The sequence below is a fragment of the Amblyomma maculatum genome, chromosome 4, assembly GCF_055883805.1.
Source record: "Amblyomma maculatum isolate TAMU_Amacu chromosome 4, ASM5588380v1, whole genome shotgun sequence".
NCBI lineage: Eukaryota > Metazoa > Arthropoda > Arachnida > Ixodida > Ixodidae > Amblyomma > Amblyomma maculatum.
The window spans coordinates 14,973,334-14,992,602 of NC_139347.1; the positions used below are offsets into that span (position 1 = coordinate 14,973,334).

Consider the following 19,269-nt stretch of genomic DNA (forward strand, 5'->3'; position numbering starts at 1 on the left):
GGTGCTGCAAGAAGCATTGTCCACAAAGAGAAAGGCATTGGGATTCTGAGCTTTCATCTTCTGATCAAATTTTAACAGCGAGGAGTTAAATATGCTGGATGTCATTCATGCATTTTGATTTGCTTCGAAGGTGACAGTAATGCGATACCAGTGGCTGAAACAACGGGGTCGTTTTGACTTCCCAATAATGGAGAAGCACTCATTCTCAGTTCCTGACATATACAACAAAAAGGATGCTGATATGGAACAGAATTTAGCTAAGGGAATTTGAAGTGCATCATTTATGAGTTGGTACGCTTCAGCTGCATTGTATGAGCACACCTGGGTTGTGTCTTCTAAATAGTGAAGAATTTATTCCAGGGACCTGAAAAAAGTTGTCCTCAGTAACAGAGTGCCTCTTGTAACCATGTCTCTTGTATGCAATGTTGTTAACATGGCAGACATAGGAAAACTAACCAAACCATTTTCAAGTGTCTCTTATAGCTGAGTGTCTTTTGTAACAGTGTCTCTTGTAACGAGATTTAACATATCAGCACAGAAGACGAGCACCAAGACAGAGGTTGTTTGCTGTAAGCGACCACAATGCTTTGCGAGCGCACGAAGCTGCTTTCCGAGAAGAGCTCGAGCGTTTGTTTCGCACGGATCAACAGTAAGCTCCTGAGGAGCCTTGACAGCGTCCATGTATATATGTAACCAACACTTCTATGCAAGTGAGAAGAAGTATAGAGTAAACTGCATTGGTTGATGTAAACCTACTGTCATTCTCAGAGATGTTTATCTCCATAGCTGTAACTGATATGTGCCTCGCAGTCACCACTGTGGTTGTTGCGACTGCAAATGAATTGTTAGCAGTGAAACAGGTCAACATGTGTAATGTTATGCACAAGATTAAGCTTGAAATTTTCCACAAAATGTTCAAGTTTGATGGACGATGCGCATACAGAACGGGCGCCGAAGAAGCACCTAGGTTATGGGTGGGGAGATAGCCCAGCCACACGCTGGCTTCCGTGTCCGCCCATTTTAGCAATTGAAGGTGAGAGATAAAGGAAGTGGCAGCCCGTAAACTTTTGTGGCAGATAGTATATATGCACTGCGCTAAATGTGTGTGCATGCTTAAATTCCCATGAGGACGCAATCAACTAGTACTTAGTGGGGCGTGCCTCGTAGCCGATGCTTAGCTGCAAGTGACGAGATAGGTGCGCGCATTTAATTTACAAATATTCTTCACTCGCACCCCACATACTCGAACTCGAATCAGTACAGCTGCATTTATTTGCTCAAGCATTCTTTACTCACAACCTGCATATATGAACTCAGATCCACCTGCTTTGAACAAATCGTGACTGAATGACACACATTGATTCCCACACAGCAGTCAACCTCTTCACTATCCACTGGTCAATTATGGACCTCCAGATAATTGCAAACCTTCATTAGCTTATGGAAAACAATCTGTGTGCCTGGCAGCAAGTTGGCATTGTATCCGTCCCGGTGCGCAGCGTCCGTGTAGCAGTCCACACCAACACACATTTCTTCCTTATATTTGTACCGAGTCCACGTAGGCCATAAAAGCTTGTCAAAATACAATCGGCTCGCACTGGTTGGCATTCACTATTGAGTTGCTCAGGTATGTATTGAATGAATGTGCACGACGGCACGAACGCTAGCAGGTCACCCACTGCGGCGTACGGTCACTACCCCGCAATAGTGGACACCCGACGGAAGAGGCTGGTGTGACGTCCCATGAAAAGTATGTATTTGAGGCAGCAGAGAAATTCAGATGGAGTGATGGGGCGAGAAAATCTTCTGGGAGGACAAGAGTGAAGCTATCACCATACCAGGAATCTGAGGCTATGGAGCAGATAAAAGCAGCACAGTGCCCACCTGTGTATGCAATCCGTGAAGCAGGCTGCTGCCTCCACCAAAATGGCGGCTGAGTTCGCAAGACGCCTTCTCCTCTTCAACGCAGCAGGAGCTTGGTACATCATAAGCCCCAATAGCCCGGATGCCAGCCTCCACGGCTGCCTCCAAAAATCCCCCCTGCTTTTTCTGGTTTATTCGGGAGTGGGCCCAGTCCTGGGGACCGTTCACGCCACAGCAACGGAGCTGAAAGAATGGAAAGTTCAAACAAGCACACTCTAATGACAACTCAAACTGGCAGAGGTCTCCAAGAGTCAACTATGCTAGATGAATTTGAGCCTGCAAAATGAGAAATTTGGCAACAACAACAGTGACATGCTCTCTACTGTACTTCTTTTAAAGCCTAATACAAAGCCTTCCATAAAACCAACATGCACTACTGCCAACAGCCCTGAAGTGTGTATGCATGCATGAACAGCCACATAAAGAAGTAAATGAAGCACAACAGGAGTGGCTGATGTACTCCCCAGTGCCATCTGGCCAGGCCTGAAATGAATGCAACCACTGAACACATGTCCCCGAATATGGTAACCTTTGCGGTGCACCCCATGCCTTTGCAGGGGCAGTCCATTTTTGAATGGGAAAGATTCTGGTGTCTATTTGCCATGCCGCTCTGCACAACTTTTGTGTGAGGCAGCTGCATGATGCGTGCCATGCAAAGTCTGAAGTTGCTAGGGGCATCGAACACTTTACTGTGTTCCAAGACACCCACAAGACTCAACGGTGCTGCCATTCATCACACAATGCAACTACCTAAGCAGTGCGTGCTGTCGGGCTAGTTGGTTCTACATAACAAAGATGAAGCTAACACTTGGACAAAGACAGAAGAAAGAAAATACAGACCACAATTGACAAACGCTATTACCAACTGTTTATTTGGGCTTAACACAAGGAATATAAACAAAAATATGAGCATGCGCAGACAGCACAAGCACACACGTCATGCAACCTGTAATCGATTAGGGCATGAAAGAATTAAAGGCACATTCAGTGTCAGAAATCTGCAAAGAAGAGTCACTTGCACAGCGATCAGATAACTTTTTAACATGGAAGACCTCTAGCACAAGCCAAGCTTTTATATTGGCGCTCCTGCCTAGAATATTTGTATTCCCGAATACAACTACCTAAGGTGTGGGCAAAAATAGCACTAATTTGTAGCCCGATGTTGCAGTGAGATGCCCAATGCTTTTCACAAGCTGAATGAAAGCAAATTACTTCCCCGAATTCTAACCTGTGCCGTCACTACTTCTTTTTTAAATGCTGCAATTGCCCTGAACCTTATACCTGTTTGAATCGCACCATCTTCTCCTGCTTCTATGACAACCAATCACCCCGTCACCCACATACCTCTCCTCGAATGTGGCAGGCCTGACTAGCCTCCAACAAGCTGAGGAACTCTGCTGCATGATATCCTTGGAGCTTAGCGCTACGTTGCAATAAAGCCCTCTTTTTCTCTCTCTGCCCAATCCTGCTTTTGGTGGCTGCATAAAACATCCGCTCATTGTGGCCCAAACAGCTGGCTCAGGCAGAGGAGAGCGAAGTTACACTGCAACAAGCACCACCAAGGCACAGAAACCACCGACTAAGTGTTGCCGTTGCTGCAGGCACCAGTCAGACAGTGTGACACACGACCTCAATGCTGCCATCTCCTCGACCGCAAATTCCAAATGGTAAGACTATTGCAAACTTTTAGATAGATTCATATGATCTCTGATCGAGAAGAACGTGCAGACACATAAAAGTTATTTTCAAGTAAGTAGCCTGGGAGCCATGAGTGTCCACCAAGTACCCCTTAAAAAATCCAGAATTATGAGGCAAAAAAAAGCTAGGTGCTTAAGCACATTAGATTCAGCGTCAATGGCTAACATGTTGGATTTCCATTTTTACAGGATATAGTACTTTCAACTCCACTCAGACTGTTTGTTTCTGAGGAACAGACAGGTTTTAGTTTTACTGTGAAGTTGACTGCAGTTTCACACATTATTAAACTGAAAAGCAGAACCGAAAGGTGCAAAGAACAGTGTCGTAAAGTGTACTGTTAAACAGTTAAATAAAAACAAAAGAGCAATAGCAATATAAGATAAAGCAGAATTCGTGCTGCTGCAACCATCTTCTAATTCCATTTAGGTCCCGATGTTTCAGATTTGGCGGTTTGCATTTCAAGGTCAAGGAAAGACTTGGGGCAACATGTACGGTACAAAGAATGAGGCAAGGAGCTGGAGGCAGGCTTTCGAAGCAGAGAGTTCAAGATTAGGCAATAGAAAGAAAAAAACAGCACACCACAACAACCAATCGCAGCCAGGAACGTGCTTACCATGTTTTTCGGTGTATAATATGCTGTTTTTTCACTAACATTTTGGTACTGCATCCTGTACAACGGTGCGTCTTATGCGTGTGCGTGTTGTTTTTCTTTCGTTTTACACAGCATTCATAGTAAACTAGCCACCACAAGTTAACTTTATCGTGAAATGGTGGCAGTAGCGACCTCTTCAATTACAAACGCTACGATCGTTGCACAGGCACCAGCATTAGTAACATAAAATGCCAAAAGATGGCAACATCCGCGCTCCTAGGCCTTCCACACTGCCAAGGTCTATTGACTTTCTTTTCCAGTTGCGATTTACAACATTGTTTGGTGGCTACTACATATGTTTTTTCCACTTCCTATGTATGCTTTGCCGTGTCATCAGAATGCCCTCGTAGAGTGGTTATGAGCGCGAAGAGAATGCCTTATTGCTGCCGTGAGAAATCGGCGAACTTATTCTAATTGTGCGTCTGAAGATGAAGCCTTTCAAGGCTTTGAGCAATAATAAAGTACTGATGCTTTCAAAGTGCGACAGTATTTTTGTGCGTGAGTGTTGCCTTTTTTTCTATCATTTGCATGTAAAAAGTTTTCTTTTACATACAAAGCATTTCGCAATGGTCGTGCAAACATTTATAGCCAAGTTTATTCCCTTAACCTGGGTAAACTGAGGTGCATCTGATACAAAGGTGAGTCTTATATAGCAAATTTTTGCTGAAGACTAAATATGAGGAGTGCGTCTTGTACAAAGGTGCTTCTTATAGACCGAAAAATATGGTATATAATACAATTGCATCACTAAAGTTAAAGAGCCCCAGGTGGTCGAAATTTCCGGAGTCCTCCACTATGACGTCTCTCATAGCCTGAGCCGCTTTGGAACGTTAAACCCCCCAAACCAACCAAGAAAAGTAGCTTAATTAGTGTCTCTTGACCAGCATGCATTTGCAGCATAAAACACTGGCTTTGATCACTTTGGCATGAAGTATGTTGTGCTGTGGCAGCATGTAAAAATATTGCGAGCCCAAACTACACAATTCAGTGGCCTCTCTGCTTTCCTCCAAAAGACAGCAATGGCAAAGTAATTACAAAACATGATTCTGAAAATTCTCCAGCAAATTGAAAAATGATGCGCGAGAAAAAGAGAGAGAGAACAAACTTCTGAGAAGGAACTTAATGCTGGACACACAACCATAGGCACATTTATTTAATAATGCAAATGAATTTTTAAAAAATCCTGACATCAAACTCACATCCCGCTGCATGGTGTCGATGGTCTTTGTGATCACTTCTGACGTGTTGTAGTCCTTGTGGATCATATGCTCCACCTGGCCCTTTACTGCCTTTTCAAACTAAAATGACAAGAAAGGCAAAAGAAACAAAAGCGATATAGTCCCAAACAAAACTGACACCTGAATCAGCCACACAAAAGAAAAAGTGATGACTAGCACAAACTTCACAAAACAACCCTCTCCGTAGTAGGCAGGATGCTGAATTGTTAACAGCTGTGGGAGCTCCTTTGAAAACCAATTCTTCCAATGGGAGAGGTCACACATTCTAGAATGAGTAACAGAGTCACACTTATGAATTGGATCAGCCGTGAAAGGCGATGTTCGTCTGAGCACTTTTTTTTTTTTTTCAGCAATCATGTGCAGCGGTGCAATGTTGATACTGCCAGGTTCTGCTCTGACATGGCACACCAGGTCTGAATGCTTATGCTGCCTCTTGAACCATCTAACAATAATTTATGAACTGTATGTGGCACTACTGCTTCCAATCACGTCAATAAAGTTTGCACATAAAAATATTAATGATGTCTTCAGCTGAGATGCACTGCTTCCATGCTAGAGCACAGGTAGGAAGTGATTTCAAACCAAACATGAGCAGGACATTACTGCAAAGCCCAATCTAACATGCAAAACACTTGCACAGGGCTGCTGCTTTCTGTAACCACTGTTCCCTGTGGCCTCCGAGATTTGCGAGCAATGCTCAGCATGTGCTTAAACAAGACATTCACAAAAATGGTGCGCAAAGTGGTACGCGCTCGCAAAATGCGACAATTATGGAGGTGCAGGTTTATGCTTATCAGTTTTGATTCATGTCACAGAGCATCAGCCAAAGCAACTGCCAAAACTACCTGTTCACAAATCCCAATGCTTTCTTCAATGTATGTAAAGATTTGAGCATATTTTTTCCTGGTAGGTACTCCTCACCTTGTTTTTTTGCTATGAATACATTTGAGTAGATTAAGTCCAAAGTCAAACTCCTCCCGCACCACTATGGTATCGCAGGTACGCCTACGAATAGTACAATGATGACAGCAGACAGCTCACTTGTGCGCTGAAGGGTGCACGCCAGTTTTCCCTGCTGATGTTTCTTGCTAAACTACCATGAAGCCGCTCACTTTTTGCTCAAATAGGTGGAGTAGTACATACCTAGGAGTGCAGGCCCTGTAAGTGTCACTTTAAAAGTGTTCCTACTATTCAGTAGTAGTAGTAGTAGTAGCGCCGGAAGTCGGAGCTCCTACTGTGTCTAGGCCACTGCTAGCTGGAAGCAGGTTTCCCATATGTAAGCAGGGCTAATTAAAAAATCACACAATGCTGACTGCTCTCTCTCTCTCTCACTTTTGTCCTTTGTCCCTTCTCCCCATTCACAGATACATACAGTGCAGCAAGTCTACATCTTCACTCCACTGACCTTCCTACCTTTCCTTCACACTTTGCCTTTCTCTCCATACACAACTCTAACCTGCATGCAAAAAAAAAAACCCAATCACTGACTGAATGATATCTTCAAGCAAACTAGAACACATTAATGGGTTCATATAAACCAATATAGTGTAAATTCATCTATGCTGCCCTCTGGTACACGAAGTGGTTCAGATCGATGACCTTTACCCGCCGCGGTGGTGCAGCGGTTAGGGTGCTCGATTTCTGTGCCCAAAGCGGAGTTGAATCCCAGCTGCGGCGGTAGCTTTTTCGATGAAGACAAAAAGCAAGGTGTCTGTGTGCTGTATGATGTCAGTGCGCCCAAATTTCTGGAGTCCTCCACTACGACATTCTCATGGCCTGAGTCACTTTGGGACTCTAAACCCCACAAACAACAAGCCACCACACAACTGATGACATTTGTACAACTGTGATGCTGACTTAAATTTTATAGATATGCAAACACGATAACTGAGTCCTCCAAACGTTACCTGTTGGCTGGTTAGTTTCTTTTCAAGTGCTAGCATCTCACAAGCAATGTCCAATGCTCGAGTCAGCACCATAAAAGGAAAACACTAGTGTTCCCAGCAGGCCGTGCAAGTCATTAGAGAGCTCACAGACGATTGAAGCTAGTCACTACTCCACTCTCCAAGAATAAGTGTGCTGTTAGGAAAGACTTACACTCTCCAGGTTCATCCAAGCCCAGATGCCACCAGTGACTTCAGCAGCAATGATGACTACCAGGAATATGAAAAACTGCAGGCAAAGTGAACAGAGCCAAACATAAGAAACCATGAACACAGATGCTACTGAGGTGGTGTAGGTGTTGATATAAGCATCTGAAGATGCATTTCCTAATCCCATTCCTTAATTACCAGCAGCAAACAACTTCCGCACAATGTACTGGTATAGCATGTGTACTTTAAGCTAATGGCTTGTGCCCCATGACATATGTGAAACTGTACACAATAGAATGCCACTTGAACGAATGCCATTTAAACGAAGTATTCAGTTGTACGAACTTCCTTAAATCTCCGATCGAAGCTCATTTGAACGCAATGCAAACGCCTTTCATTTTAACAAAATTCAGTGCATTGCTCATTTCAGTTTTACGAACATTTTCTGCGGCGTCATTCTGTATCACCCAGGCCATACTGAGAACTTGAACAAGCACAACCCCCCTTTTTGTAGCCTATATTTGCGTTCAAAACCACACTTCACTACCGCATGACGAAAAGTGCCAATCAATTAGCTTTAAACAGAATTTTCTATCTAAATAAGCCTGTAACCAGCTGAATTCACAGCTGGCTTTGCCTGCTTAACTGGCTCCACAGCTATACATAGAGCTTCAGCCGTAGCTTTCCAGCTTCAAAAAAGGTGCACGTATGCGTGCTGGTTAACCATGATCTGCTTCACTTCCAAATGGGCGCTGTGATAAGTAAAGAGGTTGAAATATGATTTGAACACCCAATGTTTCTTATAGCTAATATCTTATGCACGTATATTAATTTCTTATGCACTAATATCAGTTCAGCAAACTTTTACTTTAACAAACGTCTAAGGTACCATGAAGTTCATTCAAGTGAAGTTTCACTGCATACACACTCTGCCCAGCTGCCTTTGTGCCCAATGGCTAAGGGTCCTCAAACAAAGCACAGCAGCTTTTACCTCAGTTTCTTCTATTTTTTTGCAAATGCAAATGAAATACAATCTTTACTCAAGCCCACCCATAATGGCCGCAGTTATACAGAATGCTCACTTATTGCAGATGAGAGAATAACTCTCACTCTCCACCACTGTAGGGTCAAAAGGACACCTCCTAACCACCAACAGACAGCCAAAGAATCATCCTTTACACAACACACAAACTAGATCGAGCCGCCCTTGGCGTCCCCTGCAATGTTACAGTATACCGCTACAGTTAGTGCTGCGACTGGATGCAAGCTGTGCAGAAAGAGCATGCCTACGCACCATTCTCAAAATTAGTGCTAACCCACTTTTATGATAAACATGTAATGGCAATTTTTTGTGGAATTGATTTGCTTGGACAACAGCTCAAAATATTGGAATATGCCAACTTATTTTTGCCAGAATGTGGCCAGAGGCTTTTAAGATTCTTAAGCACTGGTGGGCATTTTAATGGTGACTGGCAGTTTGCCTTGACGGGCATGCCTTCACCACGACTTTGAAGCACTGTGCATTGCAAACAGAGAAATGAGACGCCACTGACTGCATGGAAGCCTGATTTTAGGTCTTCAACTCCTCCAGCCTCATTTATACAATGATGTAATCCCGTTATTCAATGAATTTCCTGCACATTCCCATACCATTCAGGTAACGAGCCCCGTTTCCGTGGAGGCAAACTGCAAATGATGTCCATTCTGCATGAAATGGCCATGCACATTACAGAACCCTGGACAGTTGAATGCAATTAAGAGTGCTTCACTACGATAACTCTTCCTTCGTTCATTCCTCCATCCCTTCTCACATGGCGTGAACCAGGTGTTCATTCATCAAGAGCAAGACAGCTACTGCTCTTTTCAATTACCAATTCTCAATGCCAGAAAGCATCCTGGCGACACCTACCGTGCAGAGCATGCAAGGGCTCTCCCTGAGCGCTCCGCAGCAGCCAAAGAATCCCACGATGGCCATGAAGCAACCGGCGCCTAGCAGGATGTAGATGATGGAGAAGTACAGCTGGCTGTCCTGGCCATCCCCTTCATTGGCCAGGTACTTGCTGCTGTCCAGCAGGAGCATCACAGACACCACCACCACAGCAATGCCCGCAAGCTGTACACAGAGGGTGAGAGAGGAGGGCACACTTAAAACTGGGCAACATTTACGCAACACACACCACTTATGAAACAGCTCAACTCTACCATACCTACACTGCCCATTCTGACAAGGCATACACGAGCTGAGGGATCAGTAATAACTACCCAGGTAGTTGAACATAACTAGAGCATGCGAGAACTGCAGCTGTTTGGCAGAAAACTGGCAACCTCGAGTATGTTATACATGGTGCAAGTTCCTTTGTGCCAGTAGTGCGGCACAGCACAGTAGTTCACAGCAATAATGGTCACTATAAGCATTACTGGGCTGGTTTACACAACAGCGAGGCATGTTTGCTTCATGAACTTCAAGTACTGCAGATGTAAAATGGTGCACCCGTGTATCCCACTTTCCCAACCTGCATATTACTGCACTACCAAACAAACTAATCAGTGTAACCTCTCTGTATTTAGCCTGATTTGTGTTCTGTCTTTTCACAAGTACGGGTGCACAGCTTTATACATATCACTGCGGTGAGAAGAATATTAATTTGAAAACTGCTCAATTTTTTTGCCTTTTCCATCCGTAACCTGCCTCATGGTATTTTATAAAGCAATTTTCTATTCTAATGCAAGCCTCCTTAGACATTGGATAGACTTCAGACACGGATATATAACCCATTCGAGGTCATCGAAACAAGCTATCAATACTAATGCTTAACCATATTTTTCTACAAAGCCAGTAGTCAAAATGGCTTGAAAAGAATGTCACTCAGTTTCTAGAGCAATTCTGAGAGAATACCCTTTTTGGGCAGTCAGCCGTGCATACATTTTACATTGTGTTCGAATTCCTATCCAAACTCCTCTAACTTGACTGTTGGATGGATGCTGAGTGGGAAGAAAAATGGTATAACACCACCCTGAACGCTCCAGAAAAAATAGTTGTGTCACAATTTCGATACAAAATTGCAATATTTTTGGCATTACTTTGTGCTCATGCCACTCATTAGAAAAGTAATGCCTTAAAATGCAGTTCACTTTGAAATACACCTAGGATGATTTTTCAACACTTACTTTCATATGTACATTAGTGTGCACCATATGCAAAGTTCAGTTAAATTGCATTGCATGCGTTACTTTCCTGACAGCCTCTGCAGATAAAACAACGACGAAGAGCTGACCATTTTTGCAAGGAGACAAACCAGCTAGCTTGTTTAAATCTGACATACTTGAGAACACAGCTCAATGAAAACACCAAAAGGAGGTGCCACAAGATTAGGAAGCCACGCAGCAGCACATTTTATGAATCACTTTTGCTGGTGACAGCCTCGTGAAATCGCCCATCTGTATCGCTGACGTCAGTTTCGGTAGAGAGAGAGCTTTATTTGTCAGCGATTTAGATGGCTTTTGCCTTGGGCTGCATTCAGCTGCTCCAAATGGCCGGCAGTCCAAGTCTGTCAGCGACCTCTTGCGCTCTTGCCGAGGTCCGGAACTGGATGTCTGGGTCCCGGCTGGCGAGAACAGCTTCCCAGTGTTCCAGCGAGGGAGATGGTACTAGATCTGCCGGAGGCGGATCCTCTACGCAGTCCCAGATTATATGGTCTAAGGTGGCAGGCTCGCCGCCCAGTTGATGGTACGGATTTACTATGTCGGGAAAGATTTTGGCATATGTCCAGGGGTTTGGCTGCGACCGCGTTTGCAGCCGCCACATGGTAGCCTGTTCTCGGCTGAGCGAAGCGTGCGGAGGAGACAGGCTCGCCCTGAACTCTTTGTAATAAGTGGTAATGGCCTGGTACATATCCAGTGACTCACCCCGTCGGGCACTCGCGTTCGAGATCCCCTCATTAGCTCGGCTGACAAAACCTCGAGCATATTGGTGAGCGGCCTCATACCCCAGGACGCCCGAGTGAGCCGGGACCCATACGATATTCACTACATTCCTATCTTTTGGCAACGCACTAAAAATTTTGAATGCAGTGGCGGAGATACGACCCCTGGCGAAGTTGCGGAAGGCCATTTTGGAATCGCTCAGAATGGTGCTGGTTCTGTTTTGAACAATTCCTAGGGCTATTGCGGCCTCTTCTGCCTCTTCTACTCGGCCCGTGACCACCACCTTAGCTGCTACCCTGAGGGAGATGCTCATCGCGCTCAATGCGAAAGCCTCCTTTCCTGTAATGTTGTATTTTGCCGCATCAACATACACGGCACTATCATCCCCTCAATATGTTTCGGCAAACGTCTCCGCCCTGGCCCTCCTCCGAAGTTCGTGGCAATCCGCTTGCATGTTCTTGGGGAGTGGTTTGACCCGAATGCGTTCACGCATTTCTACCGGTAAGTTCACCTGGCTTGAGGGGTCCTCGCCCCTTATACCTAAGCCTCTCAGGATACACAGCCCTGCCTCAGTTTGCCTGAGCGGCTGATCTTGCAATGTCAAAATGAGCTCTTCGAGGGTGTTGTGGACCCCTAGTGACAGAAGTCTCGAGGTGGACGTGTTTCTGGGGAGACCGAGATCCGCTTTGTATGCCTGCCATTTTTTTCACTATCGGCCTTTTTGAGGTCCAGGTAGGGGGTGGCACACACGAGCCGACCAAGGACAAAAACCTGAACGAGCCAACATGCGTCGCGCTCTCCCATACCTTGTTGCCTACTCGCCACACGCTTAATTAGCCGTATGGTCTGTTGGATCGAGGTTGACAACCTTTCCAGCGCTACCTTGTTGCACCTGTTGGATTGTATAAACATCCCAAGCACTCGTATTGTTTCTACCTCCGATATTTCGTTTCCCTGGATTTCTAGCTGTATCTTGTTCGGCTTTGTTTTGCAAGCCCTTCCATTATTACGGATGACCAACAGTTCCAACTTCTGTGGGGAGCATTCCAGTCCTGCCCAATGGGCGTGGGCGTCTACGATGTCCGCCGCCTCTTGTAGGGCTTCCTCGGTTTTCCTGTCTAATCCCCGACTCTTCCAAATCGTGACGTCATCAGCGTATAGGGTGTGTCTAATACAGTGTATGGTGTAAAGCTTTTTAAGGAGCGTGATCAGTGCAGCGTTGAATAGAAAAAGGGATAATACTGACCCCTGTGGCATGCCCCTATTTCCCAGCGGTATGCGTTCCCCTATGGTAAGCTTCGCAGTCCTTTTGGACAAAAAATCTCATAGTTGTAGGTGTGTCAGCCTACATTTATTTCCGAGAGGTCGGACAGTATGGTAACTTTATTCAATTTTTATGGGTGGATGGTCATAAGTATGCGCAATAAGGATAGTGTTAAAGCGTTCTTTTCTAATCTGGACTACACCACCGTCTGACAATGCATGGCTATGTATACCTACTCTTATGTACAAGGACAACCAATCTGGAATGTTTTTATAGCCACCCTGCCAAGGCACAAAATTCATATGGCAAATCTCCAACACCAAACAGCATAAAAGAAGAAGAAAAAAAGATTCCGCTTGCTTCCTATTTCTTGGCCTTCTCCACACTGCCATGGGGCAAACACATCATATGTAGTGGCGCAAGTCAGAAGATGGCAGCGATCCAGCTAGCGCACACACGGGTAGTAAAAGCATGTTTATGGTGGTGGGATCCGAGCCCTGCCAGCGATATGCACAACTGCATACGCCCAATTAGCTTCTGCAAGACAGCAGGAAAGTGCTATCTGGCAATGACGGCGGCACCATAACTGATAAAATGCAGCTTCCCACCCATCCCCCGAAGTGCATGAATGCACAGAGTGGACTTATGAAGAAAGCAACCACAGTCATAAATGATACTTCAAGAGCTGGTGTGTATCTCGGTGTGCGCTTTTACAACACAGAAGTTAAAAGTAACTGGTTGAAACGATAAGCAACAAACTTCGAACACAAGCGGCAACAGGTGCGAGAACGCGCCCTCCAAAAAATCGCAATAATTTAAAGGATTTGACGTGTCTTAAAATTAAACCAACTGAACCAATAATTATTGCACTAACCAAACGGCTGAAGACTGCATCGACGCCGCCGTGTTTGTCACAAGCGACCGAGCGCTGTTACGAAAGCAAATGCTTAAAAGGAAAAGCGCTAATTGCAGACCAAGCGCGCGTTTATACGGAAGCTACTATTTTGAGAACGCACAAGGTTGCGCAATATACAGCTGCGTTTACGGCTCGCTCGAGACACAGAGGGCGACTACACCCACAAACAACGGCGATATACCACTAAAGCTATCAGCTTCATCTGCATATGAAGGCGGCGGAGGCGTATTACTACGCACGACAACCAGCGTACTCGTTTGCGCAGCTGCGAGCCGCGCACGCAACGTTGCGCACGCCGTTTCGGCAGCTGCGCGAGCTCGGCAAAAAAATTGCAGTTGTCAGGGTCAATAAGCAACATGCATCAGCGGGGAACGGGGTGCCAAGCAAGCCGAACAAAATTCATGTGCGGGGACACACGGGCGCGCGCGAAATCCACTTACAATAAACGCCGTAGTGAAGAAAATGCAATGCGCCAGAGTCCCGCTCAGAACCAGTCGCTTCCATCTGGCCCTGGCAGTGTCGACAAGACGGAAGCCCATGATTCAAATCAATCAACGATGTCCAGCATCGCAAGGATAGAAGATAAATTCGCTCGCAGGGTAGGGGCCGCACGCACGCACGCACGCACACGCCGCTCATCCAGAGAGTGTTCTTGGGTGCGCACAGAGATAGATGCACGGCGAACGATTTGGCAGTCTCAGCGTCAGTGGCGGCAGCGCGGCGGATTCTCTAGCTCACTGAAAACTAACATTGCGCAGATCCTCGTTTCACACGCACACGAGATTGGGTTCGAACTAACGGTGTATGCGGAGTACATCGGCGCATCTCCGCACCATTGCCCATCTGTGTGTGTGTGCTATGGCAACAGTCACGTGACGTCTCTGCGCCTAAACGCGTGGCGCCCTCTCTTATGCGTGAAAAGAAGTGCTGGCATTGAAAGATCGAGCGTCTTTTTCCTTCTTCCAATTTTTTGGCTAGGATTCTGTTCCGCAGTCTGAAATTAGGGAGACAAAATTTACGAAATAACCACCGACTTCTGCGGTCTACATGCCCGATTACAACATAAAGGTGACGACAAAACGAAATAAACCTGAATGTCAACCGCTGATTGACACTATAGAAGAAGAGAAAAAAAAAAAAAAAGCAGTCGGCTAGTGATATGCGGCACGCAGTTGAAAGATAGATAGATGGATAGAATCAGTACGCGGGCGGGCCTGACGTTACTAGGCCGCTTCGAAGAGCAATTACCTTGTCATTACTGTCGGTGATAACACAGCCGGTCAGGGTTCCTTGCTCGAGAAGAGCAAGCGATCGCAGCCGTACGTGTTCACGTGTACGAACACGAGTTTACGATCTTCAGGGTTGTTTGTCCCGCCTTTATTTCGCTTTGTTTTATTTCTTGCTCACACCGAGCCGTTCCGATCAGAAGAGTATAGCGAAGCCATTGGCAGGGTAATTATACCAATTATATCGTTAGAACGAGGAAGCAGCTAGGCTAGCTATAATGGCTCGCTGCACGATCGACTTTTGCTGTTTTTATTTCCGAGGGAAGTGGCCAGGCTACGCTGAAGCAGCAAACAAAAAAGACATGCGCGATGCCGCTGTCCTACACCACGTGAAAGCCAACTCGCAACTAGCTGCCACTCGTGAAAGATTCTGCTCGTCAAGTGCGCGCAGAAGCCTGCACGTAAGTGGGGGAATATTGGGTAGTTAAAAATTAAAAATTTGCAATACTTGCTGCGTCAAACCTGTCGATCGCGCAGACGTCCCCGCGTCTCTCTCTCTCTCTCTCTCTCAATAGACTATCTTTGATACACTCACGATCGGACTGCAAATACAATGGGGACGAAACGGGGTCCAATATCCCAGGTAGCAGCGCCTTCAAAACACACAGGCCAATAATGCTGACATTGGAATTTTGTCATAATGTTGACTAGCTGTTATTATGTTCATGGTAAGCATTATTTTAATTTTACAAAGAAACGTTGTTGGAATATACCTTCTATACACTTCAAAATAATGTTTGAATCATATAAAACGACACAGCTTTATATTTCAAGCACAAGCACTTTTGCCCTTTTTCTTCTAGTAAACATCATTTCAATCACTTATCTCTGCATCTTAATCTCTGAGATTATGACTATATCATAGATTGCACACACAGCCCCATGAGTTTGTCAGAAGCTTTGCTTACTAGCCTATTCCCTATCACCCTCCGATAAATATAAAAGCTTGACTTAATGCTATTTGTTGACAGGTGAGTGCAGGAGTAAGTTGTGCTACATTGCGAAGTTCAAGTATGATGTCTAGTTCAAGTACTATTGCCCTCATTGTTAACTCCTTGCAAAGCGTTCGTGTTGTGTACATGATGGGCTTACATGCTCGCGCAGGAGTGCTTTATCATTTTCATGAATGTTAGCTTTAACGTTGAGTGCATATGATGGATTTGTGTTGTTTAATGTTTATTGAAACATCAATTTAATTTACATGTAGCATTGGCAAAACGTTAGGAAAAAGGCCATTAAGAGCATCGCAATAACGTTCGACTGAAACAAATTCTGTAAACATAAATGCAGGATGGAAGCAATATACCAACTCTTTTTTTTTTTAATAAAAATAAAAAATAAAAGCTACCCGTCAACGGTACCGTTTGCCAGCCGTTATTACTGCTCTCTCGTCAAATGAAGCGTTCTAATCCGCTTTGACCCAGGTCCCGACCGACATATCGTTAGGTTAGGAACTGCGCGCACCTGCCATCTTTCGTGTTTCGTGCGTTTTCATAGCGCACTCCACTTTATTTTCATCTCTTCACAATAGGCCTGCGTGAAATACACACTGGAAATTATGTTCCATTGATGTGCCTCGACATACGTACTGCGTTTATGTTATTTGGTGGATGACCGTACTGCTTTGTTTTCGTCTTTTTGGCATTTACCTGCATCTATGCCTTATGTCATGCAGTGTTCCGCAACTTTACCTGAACCGTTTTAAATGACCTCCAGCCTCGCAACCGGAGACTCCTTTGCGGTGAAACTGAGCAGGAACCTTGCGCGTTGTTGACCGTTTTGCTGCGTACTAAGTCTGACTATGGTGCTTGCTTGGTTTAGCCATGCATAATGCGATACTAGAACAGACTGACGAACCAAAAGACGCTAATGCCGATTTTTCGGCAAAGGGCAGTGGTGGCGTCATCTAGCATCATTACCAAAACAAGCCGTCATGCTTGTCTCGGTGAGTTGCGGCTATTTCTTCAGCGACACCACCGTCTTTTGCTCTACCAGTCTCGTCGCAGACGGTTCTGGTTGTTCATTCCACGCGGCAAAACTAGGTAAGCACCCTTGTCAAACTTAATACACAACAAATTTGGGCCAAAGACGCGCAAGCTTTGTGCTCGGTGTCACTGCAAACGAGCCTCCGGTTGAGGCGGGAGAATTTTTCAAAACTAATCCGATAAAGTTGCAGAATACTACGCATGCCCCCCTCCTCTTTTTTCAGCCTCTGTAATGCCAAATTGGTACTGCGGGTAAATAATAAATAAATAAAAAATATTACTGTAACGGTGCTACTTGGGATCCCTTCGCCTGCTCAGACCGGGCAACGAGAAAATCATATGACGGGCTGGCGTAATAACAATAATACATATCATCTTCAAAACTACATGTGACAAGGCGCTGAAGCTGCCACACGGAAAGCTTCAGGGACTGAGCCCCTTAAGCAACTGACAGGCAATCAAAAGCAAAATAACACACATGCGACGGCTGCACGTTTAAAAAACACAATCCGTAGTAATACAAAATTTCACCAAAAATCGAGTTTTTCACAAACAGGTGCCCATCAAAAGCGCAACTGCTGCGCTTATAGACCTTGCTCGCCTGTAGAAAGGCACAATATAATTCTGTTTCGGAATGTACAGGTGTAGTTGACAGGAAAACAGGACGAGAAACGAAGGCCCGTAACGAAACTAAACAGAAGGCTTTCGCCCAAGGACGGCAGCTGGCACGGCATGCGCAAAATTCTACCCGCTCCGCGAATCTGTCTTCCCGCACGACTCCCGAGCACTGCGCAAGGCCCAACTCAAATTTCGCAGGCAGGCGCCAGTCGCGCAAAGATCGCGAACGGCCTCGCTCTCCCAAAAACGCACGCCAAGAAGAAAAACCTGTAGAGCCTTGAGTAAGACTTGATCGGGCGAAAGGATTCATATGCGCGCATATCAAAGTCTAAAGAAAGAAGCTGGGTTATCTTGTGCGCTTGCTGAAAGCCCTCGAAAATGGCGCCCTTTCTTTTCCTTATCCTCTTCATGCTTTTCGCGTTAATTATCGTATCGGAGCTTTCGATATGTGCCCTTTACATTACAGTGAGAGGAAAACAAAAAACGGTGCAACGGCACCGGTGCAAATGATGGAATGGCATCCCTCGTACACGAAATGCCAGAGAATGCCAACATGTCCGTGGACAGTGGAGAACCCTCGCTGGCGGTGGTCACAAAAGCGGCGATTTCGGAAAGAGCTACTGGCGCGATCCCGGCCAGGGTGTGGTTAGCGGTACGTGAGTGTGCTCGATATACGTACCACACCCGGTACAATAACCACATGACAGCCCCACCCGTCTGTCACGGTGGCGAACGGTAGTCGCTCCTGACCGCTGCGCTCAAGGTCTCGAAATTTATAAATAGACCGAGATACGGGTGGCCCTGTTGGTGCTTTTCTCATCGCTGGCGCACAGGCTCATTCTGTTGGTCGAATGTAAAAAGGTTTTCAACACGCAATAGATGAGAAAACTCTCGACGCACTTCGAATTCATTCCGCCATCGATCACGCGCCCACTAATGAATGGCATCACGTGATTCATACTTACACTCAAAACTGCAGCAAATTAATAAATGAGTGCAGAGTGAAAGACAAACTGACGTACGCGCCACTACTTTTGCGGCATCAATAAATACAGGAGAAACCGCGGGCCACCAATTAAGTGATCTATATATGAGGTCGACATGTTTCCTTCATGCGTCACTCAACCGATCGATATTTCGTACAGGCCTACACTTGTGATCAACCATTGCTCCATTAATAAGGTTGATTGCCTCCAGGAGGCGTTGGATGAACTCATGCAGAGGCGCACTTCAGCACGCTGCGCCGTGAGAAATAGGGGCGAACCTGTTTGCCGCGGTGCCCGCCCTTCGGGCTTGCTTCGCTTTATTATTATTTTGAACATGGTATGCATGCGGTTCGTATACGGACTCGGATGTTCGCGCGAAGACACTGCAACGTAGTTCTGTTTGCCCTTGCAATCAACGTAGCTTCCTTTCAGTTCAGTCGTTCAGTCGTGTCCGACTCTTCGTGACCCTATAGACCATATCACGCCACGCTTTCCGGTCTCTCACTATCCTCCTAACATCACATAACTTCATCTGCAGCGCCTCGAGGATGCCATCTAACCATCGCGTTCGCACCCTATCAAATCTTTCTCCAGCGACTCCTCTCTTCTCATCAGATGACCAAAGTAGCTGAGCTTTAGCTTTAGAATTTGACCTTCCAATGAGCAGTCGGGGTTTATGGTCGACA

The 19,269-nt window shown here is 45.6% G+C and overlaps 1 protein-coding gene across 2 annotated transcripts in view; it reads right to left on the reverse strand.

Annotated features, from left to right (window-relative positions):
- Window positions 1–19,269, reverse strand: part of LOC146190326 (CD9 antigen-like) — a 107,463-nt gene that overhangs the window by 11,992 nt on the left and 76,202 nt on the right. The window contains exons 1-5 of one of the 2 annotated variants that reach the window (XM_084600783.1): window positions 14,149–14,569; window positions 9,514–9,717; window positions 7,609–7,683; window positions 5,473–5,571; window positions 1,885–2,106 (exon numbers count right to left, since the gene is read on the reverse strand). In XM_084600783.1, coding sequence (XP_084456909.1) covers window positions 1,885–2,106; window positions 5,473–5,571; window positions 7,609–7,683; window positions 9,514–9,717; window positions 14,149–14,247 — 699 coding nt within the window. In that variant the 5' untranslated portion in view covers window positions 14,248–14,569. Of the gene's footprint in view, window positions 1–1,884; window positions 2,107–5,472; window positions 5,572–7,608; window positions 7,684–9,513; window positions 9,718–14,148; window positions 14,570–19,269 lie in introns of those variants that run through there. The other variant, XM_084600784.1, reaches the window with a different exon arrangement.